This window comes from Mycteria americana, chromosome 7 (genome assembly GCF_035582795.1).
Source record: "Mycteria americana isolate JAX WOST 10 ecotype Jacksonville Zoo and Gardens chromosome 7, USCA_MyAme_1.0, whole genome shotgun sequence".
NCBI classification, from domain to species: domain Eukaryota; kingdom Metazoa; phylum Chordata; class Aves; order Ciconiiformes; family Ciconiidae; genus Mycteria; species Mycteria americana.
In genome coordinates this window covers 30,568,737-30,591,798 of record NC_134371.1, presented here as the reverse complement: position 1 = coordinate 30,591,798, position 23,062 = coordinate 30,568,737, and the positions used below count along the sequence as shown (strand labels likewise).

Genomic DNA, 23,062 nt, shown 5'->3' with positions numbered 1-23,062 from the left:
TTTTTCAGAGATGTTCCTTTGTAGAAGCCGAGTTCTAGTTCCATCAGCAAAGGCCTTGCATGTGCTGCGATGAGCAGCCTCTGCTCAGTCAGCCTGATTCCTGGCAACGGTCAGCCTGGCCCCATTTGCTTTCCTGTGTGGCCAGATGGGGCTTCCTAGGTCAGGGGTGAATTCTGGTTGGGTGCAAACCGCCCTGTGCAAGCCTTCCTCAGCTGTCTTGGGCTTGCTTAGAACATCTGCATATGTTTTCAAGTCTTGCTGGTATGAAAGTTGCTCATGGCTGTGTGGTCCCTGGTGTTGGTACAAGTGAGGGTGTGTGTGTGTGAGCAGGATTTTAGCAGCCCCTGCTTCAGTCCGCTGCAGCAGAGGGAGAGCCACACCATCCAGCTACACAAATAAATGGTGCTGGTTTATTGAAGGAGCTGCAAATAGTTTGCAGCTGATCTAGTCTGGTCTCATAGCTGACCCTGCTTTGAACAGGAGGTTGGACGTAGGTGACCTCCAGTGGCCCCTTCCAGCTTGAGTGCCTCTGGTTCTGTCTGCCTCTGGAAAGTTGTTTATATGGAGCTGTGCCTGTATACTGGATGTTTGCATGTTACAGTGACAAAAATAATGTGAAAAATCTTTGAGATATTTTTCTACAGTTTCTAAAGATGCTATAATTTTTTTTCTAATTTGCTGTAAACTTACTCATCTTCATCTCACTGTATTTTTTTTTCCCCACTTCCCTAGTCAAAATACTATGGCCAGGCATTATTGACAGAAGTTTACAAGCATCTGAATTTGATTGAATCGGATTACTTTGGGATTGAGTTCCAGACCATCCAGTCATATTGGGTATGTACAGTTCCCTGACAAATTCAGTATAATAAAAAGATTGGGTGAATGTAGTTGCTTGAGTGTCAAAAGTTTCAAAGTCTGCTGGAGTCTTCTGTAGGATTATCTCTTTGATTCCTGTAAATCTGCTTCGGTCACCAGAACAACGACAACTAATAAAGCAGAGGGGAGGAATCAGATTCTACTTCTTGTTAAAGCTCAAAAAATGTATAAAGCAGTTAAACAGTTGCTGATGTTCCCACTTTCAGGGACATAAATAAAATCTTCCTTCCTCTGAAAGGGGGAACATCAAGTGTAGTCTATGGAACACTTATAAAATCATACTGCAGTGTGTAATTTTGGTACTGTTCATATTTATCTTCAGTTAATTCAGTCTTCAGTTAATTTCCCTGAAGAGTCATTATGAACCTCTTTCTAATAAATATAAAAGTCAGCAGACATACAGACCTGCAAGCTTTTAAAATCATTGATCTAGATAAATGCTGACACTCTGTAAGCCTCCTAGTTGCTTATCCTGTACCTTGCAAAGAGGACAATGTTACTTCTAAACTAGAAAATGTTCCCAAAACTGTGTCTTCATTATTTTTTTCTATTACTTTTTCTAGTTTTAGCACTCACACGCAGAAAATACGACTGAGAACGTAGAGAATGATAATAGCACTGATACACACTGCTCCTTAGCCAAGGAAATACAGTAAAGCTTGTTTAGTTTCCATTTCTTCTGCAAAGCATCCAAAGTGTTTCTGTATCTAATAAGGTTCTTAAAATCCTCAGCTCACTCTCAGACAGAGAAGTAACTAGTAAGGCCCAAACATAATTGTCTTGTTACAATTTTTTGTTTGGAGGGGTAAAAAAAAAAAAAGAAGAAGAAAAAAAAAAAAGAAAGAGTTGAGCATCCAGAATACTTTGCATTAGTTTTATGGATACTCCTTTTACTAGAACAACAGTAGTCTTTCTTTAAAAAGGTGCTTGTCAGAAGAGAAAAAATTGTGGGAAATTAATATTGAGTAAAAATACTTAAGTAGGTAGGTAAGAGAGATGGACAAAGCATGGAAGGGAAAAAATGTTGGACCTTGTCATGTTCTCCAGACCTTCTGTAATTCTGTAGCATGGCTCCTGTCTATGGTCGTGTGTTTTGACATGATTTCTGTCTTCTCAGCAGTGGTGGTATGCTTTTGCTGACTTGACTCTTCTTCTGTCCAGATGAGCTTTAAGCACAGATCAGTGTTTTTTCTATTGATACATGATAAATGTCAATTTGAATAGATAAGTACATCTTTTTTTTTTTAAAGCAAAGGAATTACTGCATTACTGCAGTGAGGAAGAAATGCATACTCAGAAATTACTGCTTTATTTGAATTTACTTTTGATGTTGTCATACTGTATTCAAATACAAATGTCAGTTTGTAATTTTTTTTCTTTCATTTCAGATTTGGCTGGAACCTATGAAACTTGTTATTAAACAAGTACGGAGTAAGTAGTTTATAAAAGGAAGTTTTCCTTAATTTGCATCTGCTTTATGTGGGTTGCTTTCACAATTACTACTTGATTTACTGGTTATGCTTCCCTGAAAATTGTACTTGGTAGGGGTGATAGTGGTTCCTGTTCGGGCATGCAAACCTGACGTTTTTAATATGTAGTATGTGGTGGGTGGAATGGAAACTTACTGAAGGTATGATTCTTTCTCTGTGGTAAATATCTAGATAGATTGGGTCAACTGGTGTTAAGTTTAAGTGAAACATGACGTTTGCTGTTTGTGAGTTTTTGTAAGTTGTGTTGTCTTATGACGGAAAGAAAAAGGAATATTCTGGCTTATTGCACCCGTTGCATGGGAGGAGGTAGCACCTACAGTCATGAGGTGCTGTCTGAGAGCTGATACACCTTTCAGAAGGGCCACAAAAAGCTGCACTTGGAGCTTGCTGACACGCAGGGAATTTCAATGGGGTGGGTATTCCCATCTCATTCTCAAAAACTCTCTTCAATGTGCTCAGGAGCAGCTTCACTAAGAGAGTAGAGGTAGGGATCTTCCACCTGGTGGGTGGCTGCAGCTTCAGAGTCCTTTTGCTTTGGTTGTGAAATTTGTTTCTGCTCTTTGGCTAGGAGGATATTGCAACGGCGATGCTATCTTTGCTTTACACTACTCTAAAAAGTAATATGAGATGCACTGTAAAGGCTAAAAATAATTGAAGAATACAGTATGCTAGTTCTTCTGATGTTGAAAGATTAGATCAAACTTTTTTCCCCCTTAGAACAGGCTTAAGCTGTTTTCTTGTTTTCTGTTTCTGATTGTAAAGGCTTTGTGGAAGAACAAGATCAGGAGGGTGTGGTGGATTCCTACTCCTTTCAAAATCTTAGTTGAAAAATGTTGAAAATCAGTACTGGGAGGTAGTTTTTAGTTACTCTTCTGCCTAAAACTGATTGCCAGAAAATAAGAAATTGCCAATTCTAGCTAGATTTTTTTAACTTTAAGGTCATAGTTTTAACTTTTACCGACATCAGTTTTTAAGCAGAAGAGCCAAACCAGCTATAAAAGAAGGCTTCCTTAGAAGGGTATATAACACTTTCACTCTCTATTTAAAAAAAATAATTGTTGGAGTGCCATTGTTTTATATACTCCATGCAGTTAGGCTTGTTCTGTTTTTCCAGTGCTCCTGGCTGGAAGGAATTATGTCTTAGTCAGAAGATTTGGTGGACCACTTACTCCTTCCGTATCTTCTTCTATACCATATAAATTGGGGAAACTTGGCCTTAGACTGTAGGCTGGTGGCTGTGTGTGCCCTGATGATGTATATAGTGTTCTAAAATGGTTTAAAACCATGGGGATGTGCTAAAATTTATGGCTGCTCTGCTGCTTGGTGGTCTACCACCCACATTATGTTGCCAGTGACACTGAAAGATTTATTTTAAATTTTTTTTAATCTTAATCTGTAGGAGACACCAGTCAGTTGTCTGGCACATGTTCAAGTTCTGAAATCAATTTTAAATTTGTAGTTTTGATAGCTTGGGTGAGAGCTCTTTTTTTTTCTTTTTATGCTAGTTGAATGCCTTCTTGGCATTCTGTGTTTTTAAAATTGAAATGAGATATGACTGTAGAAAGCCTTGAAAATGTTTGATTAAAATGTTAATTGCATGTATAGTAATTTAAGCTGTTCTTTCATTGAAGCCGGTAGCTGACATATGATTGATTGCACAGGAGCATCTTCCTAAGAATGCCTTTCACAGTACTGCTGAATACAAAGCCTTAAGAGGAGAATTAATTTAACTACTTTATAATGTGGACATTTCAGAAGTAAGGGACTAAGTAAGGTGCAATAATGGAAGGAGGTTTACGTCTGACAATACAGCTATGCAAGGCTAGCCACATCTACCATGGCTTCAGCCTCTATGCTCCTCGGCCACACGGGGGCTGCCCTTCCCCCATGCCTCTCTGCCTGGGCTCACTGGGGGTGCGGTAGCAGCTTGGATGCAGGCAGGCTAGCCTGGCAGCGATGCACCCAAAAGGCAGTCTGCTCCCTTCTGCATGCCTCTGCTCTGCATGTGGCTGCTGGTTGTTTTTGCTTTCCAGCGAAATTCTGTAAGAATGAGATTTGGTGAGTTTGCTCACACTTTTAAGAAATGCCTGAACTTGTCATGGATGGATGATCTTTTCTTATATTCTCACTTTAAGAAGTTTCGTTGAGGTTTTTTTGTTGTTTTTTTGGGGTTGGGTTTTTTTGTTTGTTTGGTTTGGTTTTTTTAGAATTTAATGATTTTGGAGTTAACCTTGTAACTTTTAGTCCAGCGGTAGGGGAATGTTAGATGTTATCATGGACTTTAAGGTAATACAGCTCAAACCTGTTAGTTTATGTTGATGGCAGTTGCTGTGTAATTGTAGGCATGCAGTTCTGAATCTTTGACATGCTCTCTAAAAATAAAAGATCTAGATTATTAACATTTACTTCAAATTAGTCTTGGCTAATGACCTATTCTGAGATATACAGAACTTTGTGTTGTATGATAAGGATTTTGGTTTTGATTAATTTCAAATGAATGCAGTCAGTTTTACTACCGAACCACTCCGGAAGGCAAGGAGTTTAGATCCAAATTTTCAACTTTCTAACAGATGCGCAATATCAAGTTGGCATTTGGGTACCTTCTCTGAGGCATTGCCAGTTTTATATAGTGTTGTGTTCACCATACCCACATGGGTAATTTTTCCTGACTTCTTTTTTGTTGTTATTGTTCTTGGTTTTGCTCAGATTTGGCTTCTTACAATAAATTCTGCATCTTGGTTAAGGCAGGCCCATTGTTTCTTTTCCTAATTAGAATGGGACTTATTCAAAGAGGAAAGGCGAGATTAAAAAGCACGAAAAGAGGAGGAGTTGTGCTACAGAAGCAAACATGCAGCATATATTTTTAATATATTTTAAATTTTAATATATTTAATATATATTATTAAATTGTAATATTTATTATCATTTAATGTAAGCGATGCTCAGAACACTGCCAAAATTGCTCCCATGGCAATACTTTCCAGTTGATTGATGTGAGTAACGTGCAGGTCTGTTCTTAACCTTGTGAAGGTCTTCCAAAGGCTCGGAGTATTTTCAGAAATTTGATGTAAAGTTTTATTTTCCTCACTTCTTGCATCTCAAGAGCTATAAAATCCTTAGTATGGTTAGTTGCTGCCAAATGTGAGCTTTGTGTATTGTTACAGGGTGTTATTTCCAGCCTCCTTTCATTTTTAGATATTACACTGTAATTAGGATGAGGATTTTAGTTTTTTTGGTTCACCAAAGCTTTGGTAATTCTGGGATCAGAGGCTGGGAGCTGCTCTTCCGACAGCTGTGATAGCTGGGAAAACTAACTCTCAGACTACTTGGCAGAAAGCAAAGTTTGTTATTCCCCCATTAGCAAATGAGAGGGTGAGTGAGCGGTGGAACGTTTAGTGTGTGGGAATTGGGTATTCCAGGCAGAAGAAATCAATGTACTTTGGTGTTGATGGGGTTAAAGCAGACTTTGTCAAGCTTTGAGATCTTGATGCTTAAAATAAATTAAACCAAGTTGGCTTGTGCTTACCAACATGCTGAAACAAATTTGATTTTTTTTTTTTTTTTTTTTTTTAATTTGGCTAAGCTTGCTTTGAAACGGTAGTGACATGCAGAGTCCTGGGATGGATGGGGCTGGAAGGCACCTCTGGTGGCCACATGTAAGCAGGGCTGGCTTTGAGGTTCAGTCGGGTCATGAAATATGTGGGTATCCTGCCCATAGCGCCTGGAGGAGAAGAGTCTAGCAAGAAGAGGGGTTGCAGTTTTGCCTTTCCCAGGTCTTCCTCTGCCTTTTAGAGGGGATTCTGTCTTTCCTTGGTTTGTCCTGTCTTTCTCCAGCTCCGCATGCTCAAGGCAGACTGACCTTGCTCCTTGTGGGAAGGTGCACACTGGTGAAGGGTCTCGGTCTGTAGCAGTTGAGCGGAGATGCTGTTGGTGGAGCATGGGGCTGCAGTAGATAAGTGGCACTCCTCTTGTCTGGGGGATGCCTGCAAACGTGAGGTGGATGCTCAGTAGGCTTCTGTAAGCAAAGGTTGGCTAGTGCTCTGACTGCCTGCAAAATACTCAGCCTTGTCTGCTTTAAGACAGGAAAAACAGCAGCAGAATGGTCACGCCCAGTTGTGGCACAGTAAGCGATTGTGGTACCCTGTAGCATTCCTCTGAAAATATTGGTGAAATGGGACTGCGGGCATCGAGTCAGCTGGTTCAGCAGGCTAAGTTGTGACACTGAAACTTAACGCAGTCCAGTCGCAGATGGGCTTTCTTATTGTAAAATGTTACACAGAGCATTATGGTCTATTCCAAATAGTTACCTAGGATTCTTTTTAGATTTAAATGTTAAATTAGTTTTCTCCCTGTTGTCGAGATCAACAAGAACAGTGTCAAAAATGGGAAGAAATGGATATTAACAGGCATGCCAGGAGCAGGCTGCAAATGCACCTTTAGCTCTGCGGGGAGCCAGCTGGGTCTGGCTGGGCTCGTGGATTCAGCTCGTCGACAGCTCTGGTGGTGGCAGCTGGTTTTGGGAGTGCCTGCAGGATGTGTCTCCATCCTCTTCCCCTTCTGGGAACCTCTCACTCGGTCATCTGTGATGCCTTTGTATGCAATCAAGTAGTTGCTTTGGGATATTATAGCTTTCATGTTGCACAAAACTATTTTTACAGCATTCAGACTGCAGACTTGCCTTGAAAGTAGTATAAGTAGTTCGTCTAAAAACTATCTGCTGTATCTCCATTGACATGGACAATCTATACCCCACAGGCCCGCTATAGTTAGCTGGCAAGCTGAAAGCTGGCTAGACTTTGTGTGTGTTGTATTTCTGTGCATGCTGGAAAACATAATATGCATGTGCTTATGAAGAGTTTTTTGTGAAATGACTAACTTTTCTTACAGGACCAAAGACTACAATGCTTCGTCTAGCTGTAAAGTTTTTCCCTCCAGACCCGGGTCAGTTGCAAGAGGAATATACTAGGTAAAGTATTTTTTGAAGAATTTGATTTGCATTACATACTGAAACAAAAGGTAAGGGTGGGAGGACATTGCATCTGTTTCCAAACAAAACTTACATTGAAGATGAGCAAAAGCGCGCTTTTCATTAGAGTCACAGTTTTAGCAAGACACATGTTGGCAGATGAATGTTATCAGAAAAAATATTTTTCAAAACAGCAAACAGTGCAGGTTAAGGCTTTGCCAAACATCACAGTGTCAAAAGAGACAGGGTGTAGAGGAAATACTCATATTTATAAACAGTACCTGTATAAAATAATCAGTACATCTTTTAATAAATGATTTATCATTTAAACGTCTGAAGTCCACACTCTTGAGTATTCTACAACTAGCAAACATGCTTTACTGTGTCTGTCTATTTATGGAGTATTTATTGTGGAATTCTGGTCTGTCCTTAGAACTCTAGGTATTTCATAATGCTGTTAATGATATGTACACTTTACTGTGACTGTATTGAAGAAACCAAGATAGCTCAGCCAGATATGCAGAAAACGGAGCATACTTTAGAGAAGTCGTTAATACATTCTTACAGTACTTTAAAATTTAAAAAAACCTCCCACATTCAAAATGTATACCTTTTATTACCTTTTTGCCTCAAGAATGTGATACATAATGTTTTAAAATTAATCCTTCTTTAAAAAAAAAAACCTGTTCTCTTTCAGGGTGTAATTTGGTAAAGAATATTGATCAGTCTGTCAGTTCAAAGGTTTATAGGAACGAGCCCTTGCCTATTTACTGGAGTCCTTATTGCACCTTCTTTCAAGTAAAAAGAAAAGCACAAAAGACTTGCCAGCATTACACTCATAAAAATATATTAAAATAGATTTAGGTTACTAAATCAGTCCCTACAGGCACACTTTCAAGGCTGACATGTTTTTCTTCTATCCTTGTATGTTTTGCAGGCAGCTTTTTACTTGTACAAAACTGTTAAACAGAAATCTGTTCCTCTTTAGCAACTGATTTGGGAAGTACTTTAGTTAAATCAGTATAGCAGTATAAGAAAAGGAAATTTAATTTCTTCTTGTCTTTGTAGGCTGCTAACATTATAGTCCTGGAAAATACAACCACTGAATAAATTAATTGAGTGCTAGCAGAAATGCTCATTATTTTTCCTAACAAGATATTTGAATCAGTAGTGTTCTCCCGACCTTGTTCTAATAGGTAAAATCACTTGAAGTGTTCATTAAGTTTCTTTCCAGCTAAAAATTACAGCTGCTGTGTTACTTCACAAATCAAACTCGTTAAAAGCATGGCTTTCCTTCTGCTTCCTTGTCCCTGCGTGTTCATTTATGCTGATAAATTGCACTGGATTAGTCATGAATTGTTTGGTTTGATTTGAGCATCCTTGGTAGCAAGGCTTCTGTGTTATCTTGTTTTTGGAGGGAGGAAGAATTAGGAGATGCTGGTTTTATAAAATACTGCTCGGTCCTTTTACTGTTCTTTCACATGTCAAAGTGGTACTTGTAACTCTGGTACTTGTAACTCACTCTCAGGTACCTGTTTGCATTGCAAATCAAGAGAGACTTGGCAGAGGAACGACTGACCTGCAGCGACAATACTGCTGCTCTTCTGGTCTCTCACCTTCTGCAATGTGAGTGTCTCAACTGTGGTGACAGTGGGTGGTGTTGCAGTTGCTAACCTGAGTTAAATAGTGTACAGAACCTTTTGGTAACTAAAGTGTTTTCTGTCTTGCGGTATTTCCTTCTGTATGTGCAGTAAACCCATTGGTTTTGAACACTGGGATTATTATGAGGGCTAGCTATGGTGAGGAACAGCTGGTGCTTATGTATGAGATAACTTTGGCTTTGTGGAGACTGTATGAAACCAAACCCCTTGCATGTTGTCTGTTTTCCCTGGCTCTGCGAACTGGGTCACTAGCACTCCTTCCAGACAGCTGCTCCCATCTGCCTCTATGCTTCCTTGGCTTCGTTTCTCAGTTTCCCTGTCGCTGTGGGGAGATAAGTGTATAGAGACCGGGCTGAAATAAAACTAGAAACGTGCCAGAACAAGTTCAACAGTAAGGTTGTCTGCAGCTTTCCTCCATGCTGGGAGTGCAAATGGAAATGGGAAGCAATTGATTTGGAAGCTCTCCCTGTTGCTGCTTGCTCAGTCTGTAAGCACCTGAAGACCTAAAAATGTGGCCTTTAAGACGAGCAAGCTGAAAAACTTGAATGGGTTCAGACACCAAATCAGTTTGAGCAGCAGCCAAATGATACAGTGTTTACAAATTTGTAACCTGAGCTGCAGAAATGGGGTTTTGTGCCTCCTTGCTGGCTTGGAACAAAAGCTGTTAAATGATACCTCTTCACATGTGCACTGCTAAATCATTATTAGTTATATAATTCTGCATTGTAATATAATAATACAATTATAACAATATTAGTTATGGTGATTTTATTGGAACAGCAAATCTATCTTGTGTGTGTGCCATCAGTGAGTGACACAATTAAAATTTGCTCATGATTTTCCAGCGTAAGTTCTGCACTTCACAGTGCAGTGTGGAGCTGGTGAGTGAATCTCAGCATCTGGCCTTGCTTAGCTTGCTTCTAGCCTACTAGAAAATTAGAAGTGAGAAAGAATATGATTATTTTTAACATAAATTATTTTACAAAAGTGCCTTTCAATTTTTTTTTCTTGTTGTTTCGTATGCTGGCTTGATTTCAAACAGGATATTGCTGTGTTCTTTTTAAGAACAGCTGCCTTGGATGAGATTATTAGTTCACTTAGTCCACTCTCCTTTCTCTGACAGTAGTTGATAGCAGATACTATGGGGAGGCCCTCAGAAACGGAGCAAGCATATGGTGATACTTCCTTTGCTGCATCCATCCAGTAATCATTGCATGTGGCCTTTCTAAGTCAAAGATTGATGCTGCATCGCTTTGTTTAGTTGCCCTTGATGAACTTTGCTTCCATGCATTTGTCTGACTTTTGAATTTGCTTATATTTTTGGCATCCTTCCATGGAAGTGAGCTTCACAGCTTAGTTTTTGGGAGGTTTGTAGGATAACTTATATCCTTTTGTCTTTTTAAAACTTTTGCATTTTAATTTAATATTGTAACTTCATATTTTATTATCAGAAAAAGTAAATAACTTTTTAAAAAATTTATTTATTCAACTTGTAATTTTTATATATGTCTGCCTTATGTTCTGCCTGCCTCATGCTTTTCTTTTCCAAGCCAAAGACTTCTGGTCTTCTCATGTCTTTATCAGATTGCAAGCAGTTCCACACTTTTGATTCATGCTTTTTTCTTCTGTAAATCTCTTCCTAAATCTACAGTGTCACTTCTGAAAGGCGTGAATATGTGAAGGGGAGACCAAAACTCAAGATATAGGTGCTGTGGGGATTTACAGTCACATATCACTGCTTTCTCTTTTTCCTATGTATTTATTTTTGGATGATTCCTAAAATCTAATTTTCCCTCTTCCCAAGTAGGCTTGTCCATTTCACATATATGTAGAAAAACTAAATTGAAATATGCTGGTTTGGTATGAGGTATCTGTAAGGAAGAAATGTTTAGATGACCTCACAGGTCTCACATCTTTGACCGTAAAGACATGTAAATTTTCCAAATGATGTTAAAATACTGCTATAATCCTCAGGAAGTCTGATGGAGATAAATGTGAGTGTTTTGTAAAATTAAGCTGGATACAAAGCATAATGCACAAATTTGAAGCACTTAAAGGAAAATACATTCTGGCTCTTGGGGTCTCTGTAATTCCTTACCAAGTATTTTCTGTATTGTTCCTTTTCCATTGTTTCTTCTTATTCTAACATTGTTTTGTTTTCTGTAATAGCCGAAATAGGGGATTTCGATGAATTGGAGGATCGAGAACACCTTAAAACAAACAAGTATTTGCCAAACCAGGAAAGAATTGAAGGAAAGATTCTGGAGTTCCACAGGAAGCATGTGTAAGTGAAGATTGATGTATACCCCTCATGTATACTCCTGGGGAGCAGATGGACTCCCTTGGTGGAGGGTGAGCACGCTGTGCGATAGGATGATGTTACGGTTGTATAAGATAAACACCATTTACATCTAACAAGAAAAGTTGGATGTAGCAATAGTTACATAGTTAGGACAGAGCTGTTGGGCAGTAGTTTTTCTGAAGTGATTTTTCAGTGTACCTTTAATAACATACCAAAGAAAGCTATCATGAGCTTGTAATAGTGTTTTTAGGCAAAATCATTCTTCAGAATCTCCAGTCCACAAAGTTTAAGTACAGCTTGCTATCAAATGTATAGGTCTGCTTTTGCCTAAATAATTAGAAATTAATTGCATTGTACTCATTCTGTACTCACTAAGCATAAAGGAAATGGAGAAGGATGGAGGGAGTGGGGGAGAAATAACTTTCATTAGAATTTAGGTAATGCCTTATCTTACAGATGGAGTATTTTTGAAATAAGTAAAGTTTATTAGGGACAAAGAAACTATTTGCTACAAATATAAAATTAATTCCAACACACAGTCAGGAACTGCAGAAATGAATGCTTTATTATTTGAAATGCCCACTTCTCCCACTGTGTGCAGTGTACAGTAAGGTTGTGTGTTTTATAGTCTAATCTGGCTCGTCTTAAAATGTGAAGATCTACTCAATGTGCAAAAATTAAAATAAAAATATTTCGGTAAGTAAGAAGATTTGGAGCAGACAGTCGACATGGTGCTCGTGAAAGAGAAGTCAACCTACAGGGAGGCTCTGTTGTGACCAAAATACTACTCAGAAGATCAGGGTTTACATTGCATGATCTGTATCTGCCGCAGTTTCATTCTTTGAGGCTTTTAAGCACACATTGTTAATATTGCTGAGAATTTTCAGATTATTGCCTGCCGTAATGGTCCTAACCTCGCTTGTGCAGTTCTGATCATTCTTTACAGTAAGGAAAGTTTGTATTTTTGCCTGTCAGGAAGAAGTCAGAGGAAGGTTAACAGGAAAAGATTCCTTGCTTCGTAAGTGTACTTTTCATTAGTTTAATGAGAATTGCATCTAATAACCATATTATTAAAATGATTGCAAATCTTATTTTAAAGCAATGTTTTAGAAGTGTACATTGAAACCATGGTAAGATTAAAAGCTGAGGCATGTGGTTAGCAAAGGTTACAATCCAAACGTTAGCGATACCCGAGTACCTTGGACGCATGTTTAAATCCCCCTGTGCCTTTGGAAAAATTTTTGTTAGAGACATGTCATTTTGGAAGCACTGCAATCTTAAAAGTAGCTGTGACTTCCTTATGCGTCTCTTCTCTTTTCCCTTACCCAGGGAGTATTGGCCACCCTTTTCCATTTTTAGTAGGAGTTGTGAAGGTCCCATGTTTTCTCAGAGTTTAGACACATTTTTCCTCATTTATGTTCCAAGGAGCAAGCAGGATTATGGACCTTGGGTGTTCGTCTCCTTCCTGGAGATGCGCAGTGCAGTTAAACGGACAAAATGCTTCTCTTTCTTATCATCCTTGTGCATCATATTTTTATTTTTGCGTTTTATTTTCATTTTTTATTTCCTCCAGTTGACCTTATTATTCCCCCACTTACCTTTAGCAGACTGATATTTTCTTCCACTGATGATTGCTTTTGACAGACTTCTCATATAAACAGAGCCTTCAGGAAAAGAAACCCATTTCTGGCAGGATGGCTCATCTCCAGATTGCTACTGCATAGTCTTCTTTCTGCTTCAGTTTCCTTCTTTGCAGCCCTTGCTTTGCCTTGAACACACTTACTCATACACCACTTTACAGGGGGTTTCTGTGTCACGTCAAGCCGGGAGCATCGATTTGGCTTTCTCAGACTGAAGTTGCCACAGGACGCCTTCTGGCACCGTGCGTGAGTTGGGGGAGCAGGAGGATGCGTATGGCTTTGTAGAGGGTGCTCAGTCTCTTTGGATGACGCTATGGAGTGTCTCTTCACATTAGAAAGTTGTGGTTTGATTTTTTTTTTTTTAAATTGTTTCACTGTAGCTATTAGAAGTGGTAGAAGAACATAAAGCTGAATAAAACAGAATCTGTGTATCTAATCCATTCTTTATCAAAAGAAGAGAAAATATATTGAGAATTAAATAAGCCAGAAAGATGGGAATTGAAAGCTTAATTTCTATTAAATATCCTTTAATTTTTTCTTTCACTTTTACAAATACTTTCTTTTACTTTCACAAATATAGAAACATGGTTCTTATATTTAACTTTGCAAATGTAGTAACAGTAAACAGGACAAGTTATATTTTTGATATAGCATATTACTTAGTTGCTTCAGCAAGAGCCTGAATTAACTTATTTTATTTCTATAGTTCATTTAAAAAAAAAAAAGTTTATATTTGAAGATGGTGTATTGGTGGTGGTGCAGTTAAATCCTGGCTCCCCAGACACTCAAAATGCAACGTTTACTGCCTTCCTGCAAGTAGCATGAGTAGAATACTTGCTGCAGGGTGAGTGTAGTCCAGAATTAAACATAACATAATTTGCTTGCCTTCAGATGGCTGTGGGTTTTTTTGTTTGTGCATACATACATAAATCAGGAAAGAAATAGAAGATTTGATAGATTTATTTTTACATTTACTGTTATCCCTCATGTCCTTTCACAACTTGTTGGCCTAGTTGTCCATGATGTAAATTCTTTTTGAAAATAGGATGTTCATAAATTGTTTGTAAATTAGAGAAACTGTAACTTTAGGTTGCTACGTAGTCTAAACAATTTCTACACATGCAGCATTTTGATGCTTCATCTTTAAAATTCTATATTAATCACCGCTTTAAATGCTCTGTAAATCACCTAACATTTAACAGCATTTATTTTGACTCGACTGCCCTGATTGCCTTGTGAATTTTGTTACACACTACCAATATTTGTCTAGACGGATGTATGTAAGGAATCTTTACACTAAAACCTATTGCATTGACAGCAGTTTTTGCTGGAAAATACTTGTAATAGATAGTCTGTTGTCCATTGAGCTGGGGAAGATTAAGTAGATTTATCTGCTTAATGGATGAACAAAATTAGACCAGATTGTTTTCAGGCTGGTCTGTGCAGCTTAGTCTGCAGCAAATATCTGATGGTAATTACTCTGAAACTGCTTCTCATTTGTAACCATTTGTGGTGCAGCATGAGCTGCCTGGCATCACTCCTGGCTTTCCCTACTCAAGGCTCTTCCTTCTTTGGTAGGTATGGGCAGGGTGTGTGTGTGTGTGCACTCTTAAAAAAAAATTTTTTTTTTTTTAATTCTTTCTGAGATGCGCTGTGCTTTGGATCATATGTAATGGAACATAAAATAACTGTCAGTGGTTCTGCATCAGTTATACTGGACTGTTTATGAAGAATTTTTAGTACTGTATAGCTCCAATTTTGTAGTTGCCATTTTATCCTAATTTTTTGTTTCCCTTCCCTTCCAACCCCTCTTCCCAACCTCCAGCAACCTTAGCATCCTCAGCATCCTCTTTAAAAGACAAAGCACCGCTTTCATTCTTAATGTTGCTCTATTCAGGAGAATTACAGCAGGAATTAGTGTGGGTGGGAGTTACACACAGTGCTTTTAGAGGGTAACTGAGGAAGTTGTGGCCAAAATTAATATTTATGATCTACCTTTTTTGTCTTCTATGTGTGTAATAAACACAAACCATGGTTCTTCAGCTATTTTGATACAGTTAAGGAATCTGTGGAAGAAATGCTAGTAACACTTAAAACCAGTGTAAAACCACTTATTCCAGCATTACTCATTTCAGTGAAGGGAAGAGAAATCTGCTTTACCAATTTAAGCTCTTAGACGTAACTAGTACATGTGGTGGTTACACTGGTAGAAATGCAGCTACAGGACTCTATGTAGTTTGGCACTTCTTTTTCCATTTGAAATCAGACTTTTGTTCCTCTGTTTGTTCTTTACAATCCCTTTATACATGGTTATATAACACTGACATTTGGCTAAGGTTGGAATGTGGACTGAACTTGTAAAGTTAGGAACTTCACTGAGTCCCCGCTTTTTCCAGTTGGCAAAAAAAAAATTGGATTTCCTGTTGTAGTGTTTTAAATTTGGGGTTTTTTCCCCCTCCAGAATGGATAAGGGAATAGAAAACTGTTGAAATCCTATTGTCAAATGTATGTGCGTTCAGGCTTACTTTCTCAGTGCATTTTTGTGTGTGTTTTAGTCTAAGGAGCATTTTACTAGGAATCAAAGAAGCATTGTTTCTTCTAACAACTTCCATTTTTAAAATCTTAGCATACTAAATAAGTTTCATAATTGCACTCTGAATTTTAGAGACAGTTCCTACATGCAGTTAATATGTATTGTCGTCATCCCTTTTTCTGATAAATTCAAATGTAATAATAACTCACTTTAATATTCTCCATTTATGTTTAAAAGAAATCTATATGGAGCAAAAAAGTTATTTAATCTAAAACATGACTATAGATAGGTAGAAGGAGGTGTTTTCAAGGAGCATGCCTAGAAAGGCAAGTCAGGGTAGTGGGAGAATTTATTTAGTACCAATGTTGTGGTTGGCACTATATAGTACACGAAAATAGATCTTGCTACAAATAGTTTATCATCTGTTTTAATGAAATTAAATACAGATTAATGGAAGAAAGGCCATTTCTTGGAAAACAGGATTTTTAAAATTTGTCTGTGTGTGCAGGAATCTAATCTGGTTTCAGCACTAGTTGGTGTAAATAGAAGAATAATAAATTTTTATCTCCTGTGTCTTCATTGTACCACTACGTTTATCCTAGTGAGCTTGCACATTGCAGGAACAATTTGATCAATGCACTAGCATAGGTAGCTTGTGCAGCACTTGCTTGGAAGTAATGTAATATTTATTATTTCTAATCATTTTCAGTTAGGGATGCAGGGGTCACTTTATACAGCTGTGGCTGAAGCAGCTTCACTGGTCCTAGTGCCCCGGCAGATCCTGTGCTGCTTGTGTTTCTGTGCAGTTAGCACAGGAGAAGGGTCTCCTGCCTTAGCTAGTTCTCCTGGACCCTATTTAAGCCTAAAATTGGCTGGTAGTGTTGTCTCGCAGTATATTTTTAGTTCCGAGACTGCCTTAGTCAGGTGACAGGCTTGTGTTTGTCATAAGGACTTTTTTACTTTGCAGTGTAAATGGGGCACGTTCAATAGCAAGAATTCCTGCGTTTCCATGGCAGCATTTATTTGTTCTTGGAATATCTTAAACCCCCCATCAGGACCTCTGAACTTATGCAGACAGTTTTGACTTGTAGGGAAAAGGTCTTGTCAATACAAGTACCAGTGCTTCACTGGATCGTTTCAAGACTTGTGAAATTATATATTTTGGTGTGGTCCATGTTTTGGTGTCTTGGCCCTTGCATGTCTTGGTGGCACGAGAGCTCTGCACCACCTTCTGTGTCCTGGGCAAGAGGCATTTCAGGTGCTGCACCTCTCCTGCTTCATGGGCTCTCTCTGTCTTCTCTGTGCTGGCTCTGCTGACGAGCCCATACGCACAGTCCATGGGCAGCCCTTCTGTTTCTGAGAGCCAGCCAAAAAATGCACTGTAATCGAGTAAACTCCCTCTCATGGAGAAAAATGGAGGGGGAAGTAATAGAAGATACAGGACTGTTTTGTCATGCAGGAAACCAAAATGTCAGTTGTTTGTCTTCAGCAAACTTGCGGAGGAATAAATGAAGGTTGAGTCTGTGATTGGTGTGTGCCAGAGTCTGTAGTCTCTGTATTGCTTGCTTGGACTTTGTGCACACTCAAGAAGGGGGTGCTCCACGTCTGGACATCTTCCTCCTGTTTTCAAAGTCATTTCAACAACAGATGATACTTCAAAAACCATTTTTTAAATTCTTCTCTGGATTCCTTGGCAAGGAGGAAATCATACAGCCAAAGACTGGGGGAATGCATTGCACCCGATAGTACTAGCATAATAATTCTGATGTAGTCCCAAAACCCTACCTGAAATGGATCATTCTGTTGCAATATTTGCTTTGTTTCTATCATGCTGGCTGTGCAGCTCTTTTATCTCTCACTTTTTATCTGGTTAATATTAATGTGTATACAAGCAAGCAGAGGAAGGATCATTGTGGATTGAATTCTGATTTGTTCAACTTCATGGTTTCTAAACTGAAAAAGCTCTGAACTAGTTAACATTTGTTTCAGTGCCTCTGTCTATGGGATGCATTTTAGGTTGGTTATCTGCTGTTGCATATTGCTCCTATTACAGAAGTTTCAGTGTAATACTTAACTAGGAGTGAAACTGCCCAACTAGATGAGATAGAAAATTCTCAATTAGTCCCAGAGTTAAGACTTAAGTGCATTAGTGATGTTGGCAATATTGTAGAATCAGATTGTTGTTAAAACTTTATTTATATTTCTTCCTCACTATAGGGGTCAAACTCCTGCTGAATCGGACTTTCAAGTGCTTGAAATTGCTCGGAAACTGGAGATGTATGGCATCAGATTTCACCTTGCGTCTGACCGTGAAGGCACCAAAATTAATCTAGCTGTTTCGCACATGGGTGTGCTGGTATTCCAGGTAAGGTGGGGAGAGCAGACTGGGTATGTGTGTCTGTCTTTCCATTAGCATGTCTTGGGAGTAAGTCTCTCATTTTAACTTCAGGTGTCTCTGATGATTTTAAAATTTAGCACATTTTTATGGTCAAGGGAGTGTCATTTAAGCCCCCAAAATATTGTTTGGTGCAGTTCACCTTTGTTGGTGCAGAGAGAAGAGCATCAAAACCCACAAAACCAACAGTGACACCGAAGTAGAAGGTTTTTTGTTGTCTGTTTGAAAGTTACATATGTGTTCGGAGAAAATCATCCGTTCATTTGGTACAGCCCTGGAACAGGTCTGTAATCCTGGAATCTTGGTTCCGTTTCCCTAGTTGTAATGTTACAGTGTATTTTTGCTGGGATAATGTTGCTCTTAGTGTATAGAAGTGATGTTTCATTGAAGTGATTGGACCAATCAGAATTACTACTTTTGTTGTATTAAATAAGCAACTTGATGATCAGAGTTCTGTTTGTGAATGCGATCATATTTTCCTCCCCTCAAAACACACAGGCAACCAACCTACTGAAATATTTGCATTTGGGCACCCATTTTCTGTTCATTTTGTGTCTTACCTGTTCTTTTGTTACTGTGGGGCAGCTCCTCTTTGGAGACACATTAGCTACTGCAGTTCTGCAGTTCCTCTCTGTCCTCCCCAGTGGCCTCTCAGCCCCTGAGGTTTCCATCATTTCAGCTCATCTGGGTCTTTCTCTTGAAGTGCCATTTTTCATCTCCCTTTGCTTATAGAGGGCGACAGGAGAATTGCTGTGATAGTGAGTGCTGACAGGGTCCTTCCCCAAGGCTTTGGGAGTCAGTGGTACCAGGAGGGAAGGGCTGATGTAGGGCATCAGGGGGAATGCAGAGCCTGGTTTTAGCCAAATAAGCAGGCTTGTGAGCGAGTGAGCTTGGCAGGATTCCTCGCACGTGTGGCAAGTACTCCTCAGTATATTGTACTACTGAATTAGAAAAACCAGCTTGGAGGATTGTGTCTAGAGTTCTGTCCAGAGGAAAAGGAAAGCGTGTTAAATAAAATGAAACCCTCATCTTGCTCATACCATGAAGTATCCTGAATATTGATGAGGTTGAAACGTTCCTTTCCCATCCGGTTTTCTAGGTTTTCATTCAGTTTTCTAGTGTCTGCACAGAAACAGACAGACATCGCACACTTGTAGCTGAAAAGATAAAATTGTTGAAGGGAATATTGTCACCAGAAATAAAAATCCAACAGAATGGGTTGGGGGGGTGGTGTGTGTGTACATGCACATCTATATGCCCGCAACAGAATTTTGTTTGCTGGTCTTACTTCTGAAGCTTTTGCCAACTTTTAACTATTATAATTTTAATTCAGGGTAATACGAAAATCAATACTTTCAACTGGTCGAAGGTCCGTAAACTAAGCTTCAAGAGGAAAAGATTCCTTATTAAACTCCACCCAGAGGTCTGTGTAAGTTTTACTGTAATAGTAGGCTGGGCACTGTTGAAAATGTATACTTAATTTTATTATGAAAAATTTTAGAGTTTGTAGTTTTATAAAATGACTTCAGCAGGGTAGGCTTGGCTTCATCATTCAAGTAGAAATCTTTCCTTTCCCACCCCATGTCTGTTGTCTTAGATTTTTAGATTTTGTGTATACACCTCAGTTTATCCTTAACATAGGCATACACATGTGTAAATGTAAGCTAGAAAAAAAAAAATAAACCCAAGTATTTGGTGCATCCTGTCTCAATACTTTCACTGTGAAAAAGTTACATTTAATATTTCCCTTGGATATAAATGAAGGTTAAACAGTCTTATGAATGCTCTAATCCATTATCGTCACAATGAACTAAGGTAACTTAAGCATTGAAATAGTAAATCTCTGTTGTAAAAGTGTGTTAGGGAGTACTTTTGGCTGTAGCTCCTTAAAAGAACACTGTAGCACACTGCTGATACAAATGGTGATTGCTTTATATGACTGTTTCCTCCAGGAACTTGTTGAATATGTGCTGCTCAAATGAAAAGTCTGGTAGAGAGTCCCTTGATTCAAATGAGAATAACCTGATACACCTCAGGAAAGAATAGATGGCTGAGATTATATTGTTGGAGCTTAATTTTAAGGACTGTGTGATTATTTTTGCTACAGCCTTATCTTTTCTGTATATCTGTATAGCAGAAATGTTCTTTTTCATGCTTGGCTGATTTACAGTAGATGTTTTTGATTGCAGATGTCATCAAAGTTGTTGTTGCTTCCACACTGGATGACTAGATTATGCTCAACGTAGGGTTGTATTAAAATGGAGAAAAAAAAATGTTTGGACATACTGTAGGTAATGTGTGTCAAGGAGACGTGAAGCAGGAGACGCTGTCTGCATGTGTAGTAATGTGTCTCGCAAAGAGACCCTCAGAAATTTTGTGTGATAACTGTACTCCGAGATATGCAGTATTGTCCAGTCTCATCTAAATCTCAGGAAGTAAGACAAGCATTAGAACTTCTAAGGAAAAAGTATTTTAAAGTCACTACTATTTCACTTAAATATTTTAATTTCTTTCAAATTACTAACTTTATGATCCATATTTCTTAAGGCTTATTATATTGAAAATGTTTCTGAAGTCAAGTGCATTTTAAACATTTTTACAGTTTCAAGGCAAACAAATATTTTTGAAAGCTATTAAATGATTTAAACTGCATTCAAAATCTCTTCTATTGCTTTACGGCAGATGAGAAGTGACTTAGCAAAATACCGCACTTCCCTGAAGTTCAGCCTTTTTGTTGGCACCTATTTGTACTCTCCGTTTCTCCTCTATTGCCATTTTATGTGCTACTTAGCTTTTGTGTTTTGTTCCCAGGGCCCGTATCAAGATACGTTGGAGTTTCTTTTGGGAAGTAGGGATGAGTGTAAAAACTTCTGGAAAATCTGTGTTGAATATCACACATTCTTTAGGCTCTTTGATCAGCCAAAGCCAAAGGCTAAAGCAGTGTTCTTCACCAGAGGGTCATCATTCAGATACAGGTAGGGAGAAACATAACAGATTTATTAAAGCTGGATTCCTTATATCTTACAAATGAGATCAAAAGGAAAAAGTGTTCTAAAGTCACTCCATCTATAATTCTCATCCACTGCGTTTCATAACGGTTGTACTTTTGTGGGTTCACAGTGGACGAACACAGAAGCAACTAGTGGATTATATTAAGGACAGTGGGATGAAGAAAACCCCATATGAAAGGTAAGTACAAATGATTTTGTAAGGTGAAATGTAGTTGAGATGTTCACAGTGCCCTTATTTCCTAAATTTCAGTGTTTCTAAATGATGCTTGGAGGCATGGTCATTTAACTGAGAAGTCAGCAATGAGGTCTACCTCAAATTTGAGGTAGCTGAACTAAATTTAAAGAATTTATAATTTTGTGATGATGTAAAGAAGCTTGGGAAAGTTTCAGTATTGCATTTTAATGTCTGTGAAGAATGTGCGACTTAGCCATCTAAAAGTGCAGATGTTTCGAAGATTCACTGAAATTAGGGAGGACTTCTCTGTATGTCACTGTAGCTATGCAAGTAGCCAGTGGCAGAGCACATAATTGAGCTTGGGATCTGCAAGTCTGAAACTGTGACGTTAAATACTCGTTCATTTCTAAACATATAAATAAAGAAAGAAAGAATGTGCATTTTCATTATAAAATTGTCATTTACTTACTGGACTATGAAACTATCCTGTCTACATCTCGGAAACTCTTCACAGTCTTGCATCTGAAAGATTATATGAACTTAATAGGAATTTTAAGAATTTTGCATTAATCTACTATTAATAAATATTTTTAATGTCTTGGACTCCAGCTGAGCTCCTTTTCTGTATGAAAGGTTGATTTTCTAGTAAATTATTGACATAGAATGAATCTAACCACGAGTGTGATGTAGGATACCACTTTTTGGGGTGTAATATATAGAATTTTATATGCCATAAGTTATGTGGTTGACTGAATTGTAAGTTGTTTGTAAAATTGTTACAGATTAACTCATTCTGGTTTTGAAGCCATTCATTTGTAGATGTTTATACTGATGACGAAGAAGTTAAACTAAGTGCGCTATTTAGTCTAGTCTTCTGACCCAAGTTGTTCTTGAGTTCTCCTTCAGTGGTATGAATGATCTGGATCTTACTTTATTCCATTTTCTGTATGTTTCTTACTCCTGCGTTGTTTAATTTACAACTCTTGTGACTTTTTAAGTCTTGAACTAGTTATTAACAAAAAATGAGAAAATACAGCTTGAGACGTTTCTGTTGGCTACTAGAATGGAAATAGCTGAATGGGGAATCACAGAATCACAGAATCGTATAGGTTGGAAAAGACCTTTAAGATCATCGAGTCCAACCGTAAACCTAACACTACCAAGACCACCACTATACCATGTCCCTAAGCACCTCATCCAAACGTCTTTTAAATACTTCCAGGGATGGCGACTCAAGCACTTCCCTGGGCAGCCTGTTCCAATGCTCGATAACCCTTTCAGTGAAGTAAAATTTCCTAATATCCAATCTAAACCTCCCCTGGCACAACTTGAGGCCATTTCCTTTTGTCCTATCACTTGTTACCTGGGAGAAGAGACCGACCCCCACCTCTCTACAACCTCCTTTCAGGGAGTTGTAGAGAGCAATAAGGTCTCCCCTCAGCTTCCTTTTCTCCAGGCTAAACAACCCCAGTTCCCTCAGCTGCTCCTCATAAGACTTGTTCTCCAGACCCTTCACCAGCTTTGTTGCCCTTCTCTGGACACGCTCCAGCACCTCAATGTCTCTCTTGTAGTGGGGGGCCCAAAACTGAACACAGTATTCGAGGTGTGGCCTCACCAGTGCCAAGTACAGGGGCACGATCACTTCCCTAGTCCTGCTGGCCACACTATTTTTGATACAAGCCAGGATGCCATTGGCTTTCTTGGCCACCTGGGCACACTGCTGGCTCATATTCAGGTGGCTGTCAACCAGCACCCCCAGGTCCTTCTCTGCTGGGCAGCTTTCCAGCCACTCTTCCCCAAGCCTGTAGCGTTGCATGGGGTGGTTGTGACCCAAGTTCAGGACCTTGCACTTAGCCATGTTGAACCAAGGCTAGTTCAACCAAGGAAGGGAGAAGGCTGACTCATGTCTTGGATACTCACAGAACACTCTCTGTTCTGCAGGAGGCACAGCAAAGCCAGAGTGTCCACTCGTGCTTCAAACACCGACGTGCCAAAACAGGTCAGTTGTGC

At 38.8% G+C, this 23,062-nt stretch overlaps 1 protein-coding gene across 5 annotated transcripts in view; it reads left to right on the top strand.

The window, feature by feature from the left end:
- Positions 1 to 23,062, top strand: part of FARP2 (FERM, ARH/RhoGEF and pleckstrin domain protein 2) — an 83,259-nt gene that overhangs the window by 22,167 nt on the left and 38,030 nt on the right. For 4 of the 5 annotated variants that reach the window (XM_075507764.1, XM_075507765.1, XM_075507766.1 and 1 more), the window contains exons 3-12: positions 733 to 837; positions 2,268 to 2,310; positions 7,257 to 7,335; positions 8,864 to 8,961; positions 11,166 to 11,280; positions 17,689 to 17,836; positions 19,200 to 19,295; positions 20,678 to 20,841; positions 20,987 to 21,055; positions 22,994 to 23,051. In XM_075507764.1, coding sequence (XP_075363879.1) covers positions 733 to 837; positions 2,268 to 2,310; positions 7,257 to 7,335; positions 8,864 to 8,961; positions 11,166 to 11,280; positions 17,689 to 17,836; positions 19,200 to 19,295; positions 20,678 to 20,841; positions 20,987 to 21,055; positions 22,994 to 23,051 — 975 coding nt within the window. The remainder of the gene's footprint in view (positions 1 to 732; positions 838 to 2,267; positions 2,311 to 7,256; positions 7,336 to 8,863; positions 8,962 to 11,165; positions 11,281 to 17,688; positions 17,837 to 19,199; positions 19,296 to 20,677; positions 20,842 to 20,986; positions 21,056 to 22,993; positions 23,052 to 23,062) is intronic. The other variant, XM_075507768.1, reaches the window with a different exon arrangement.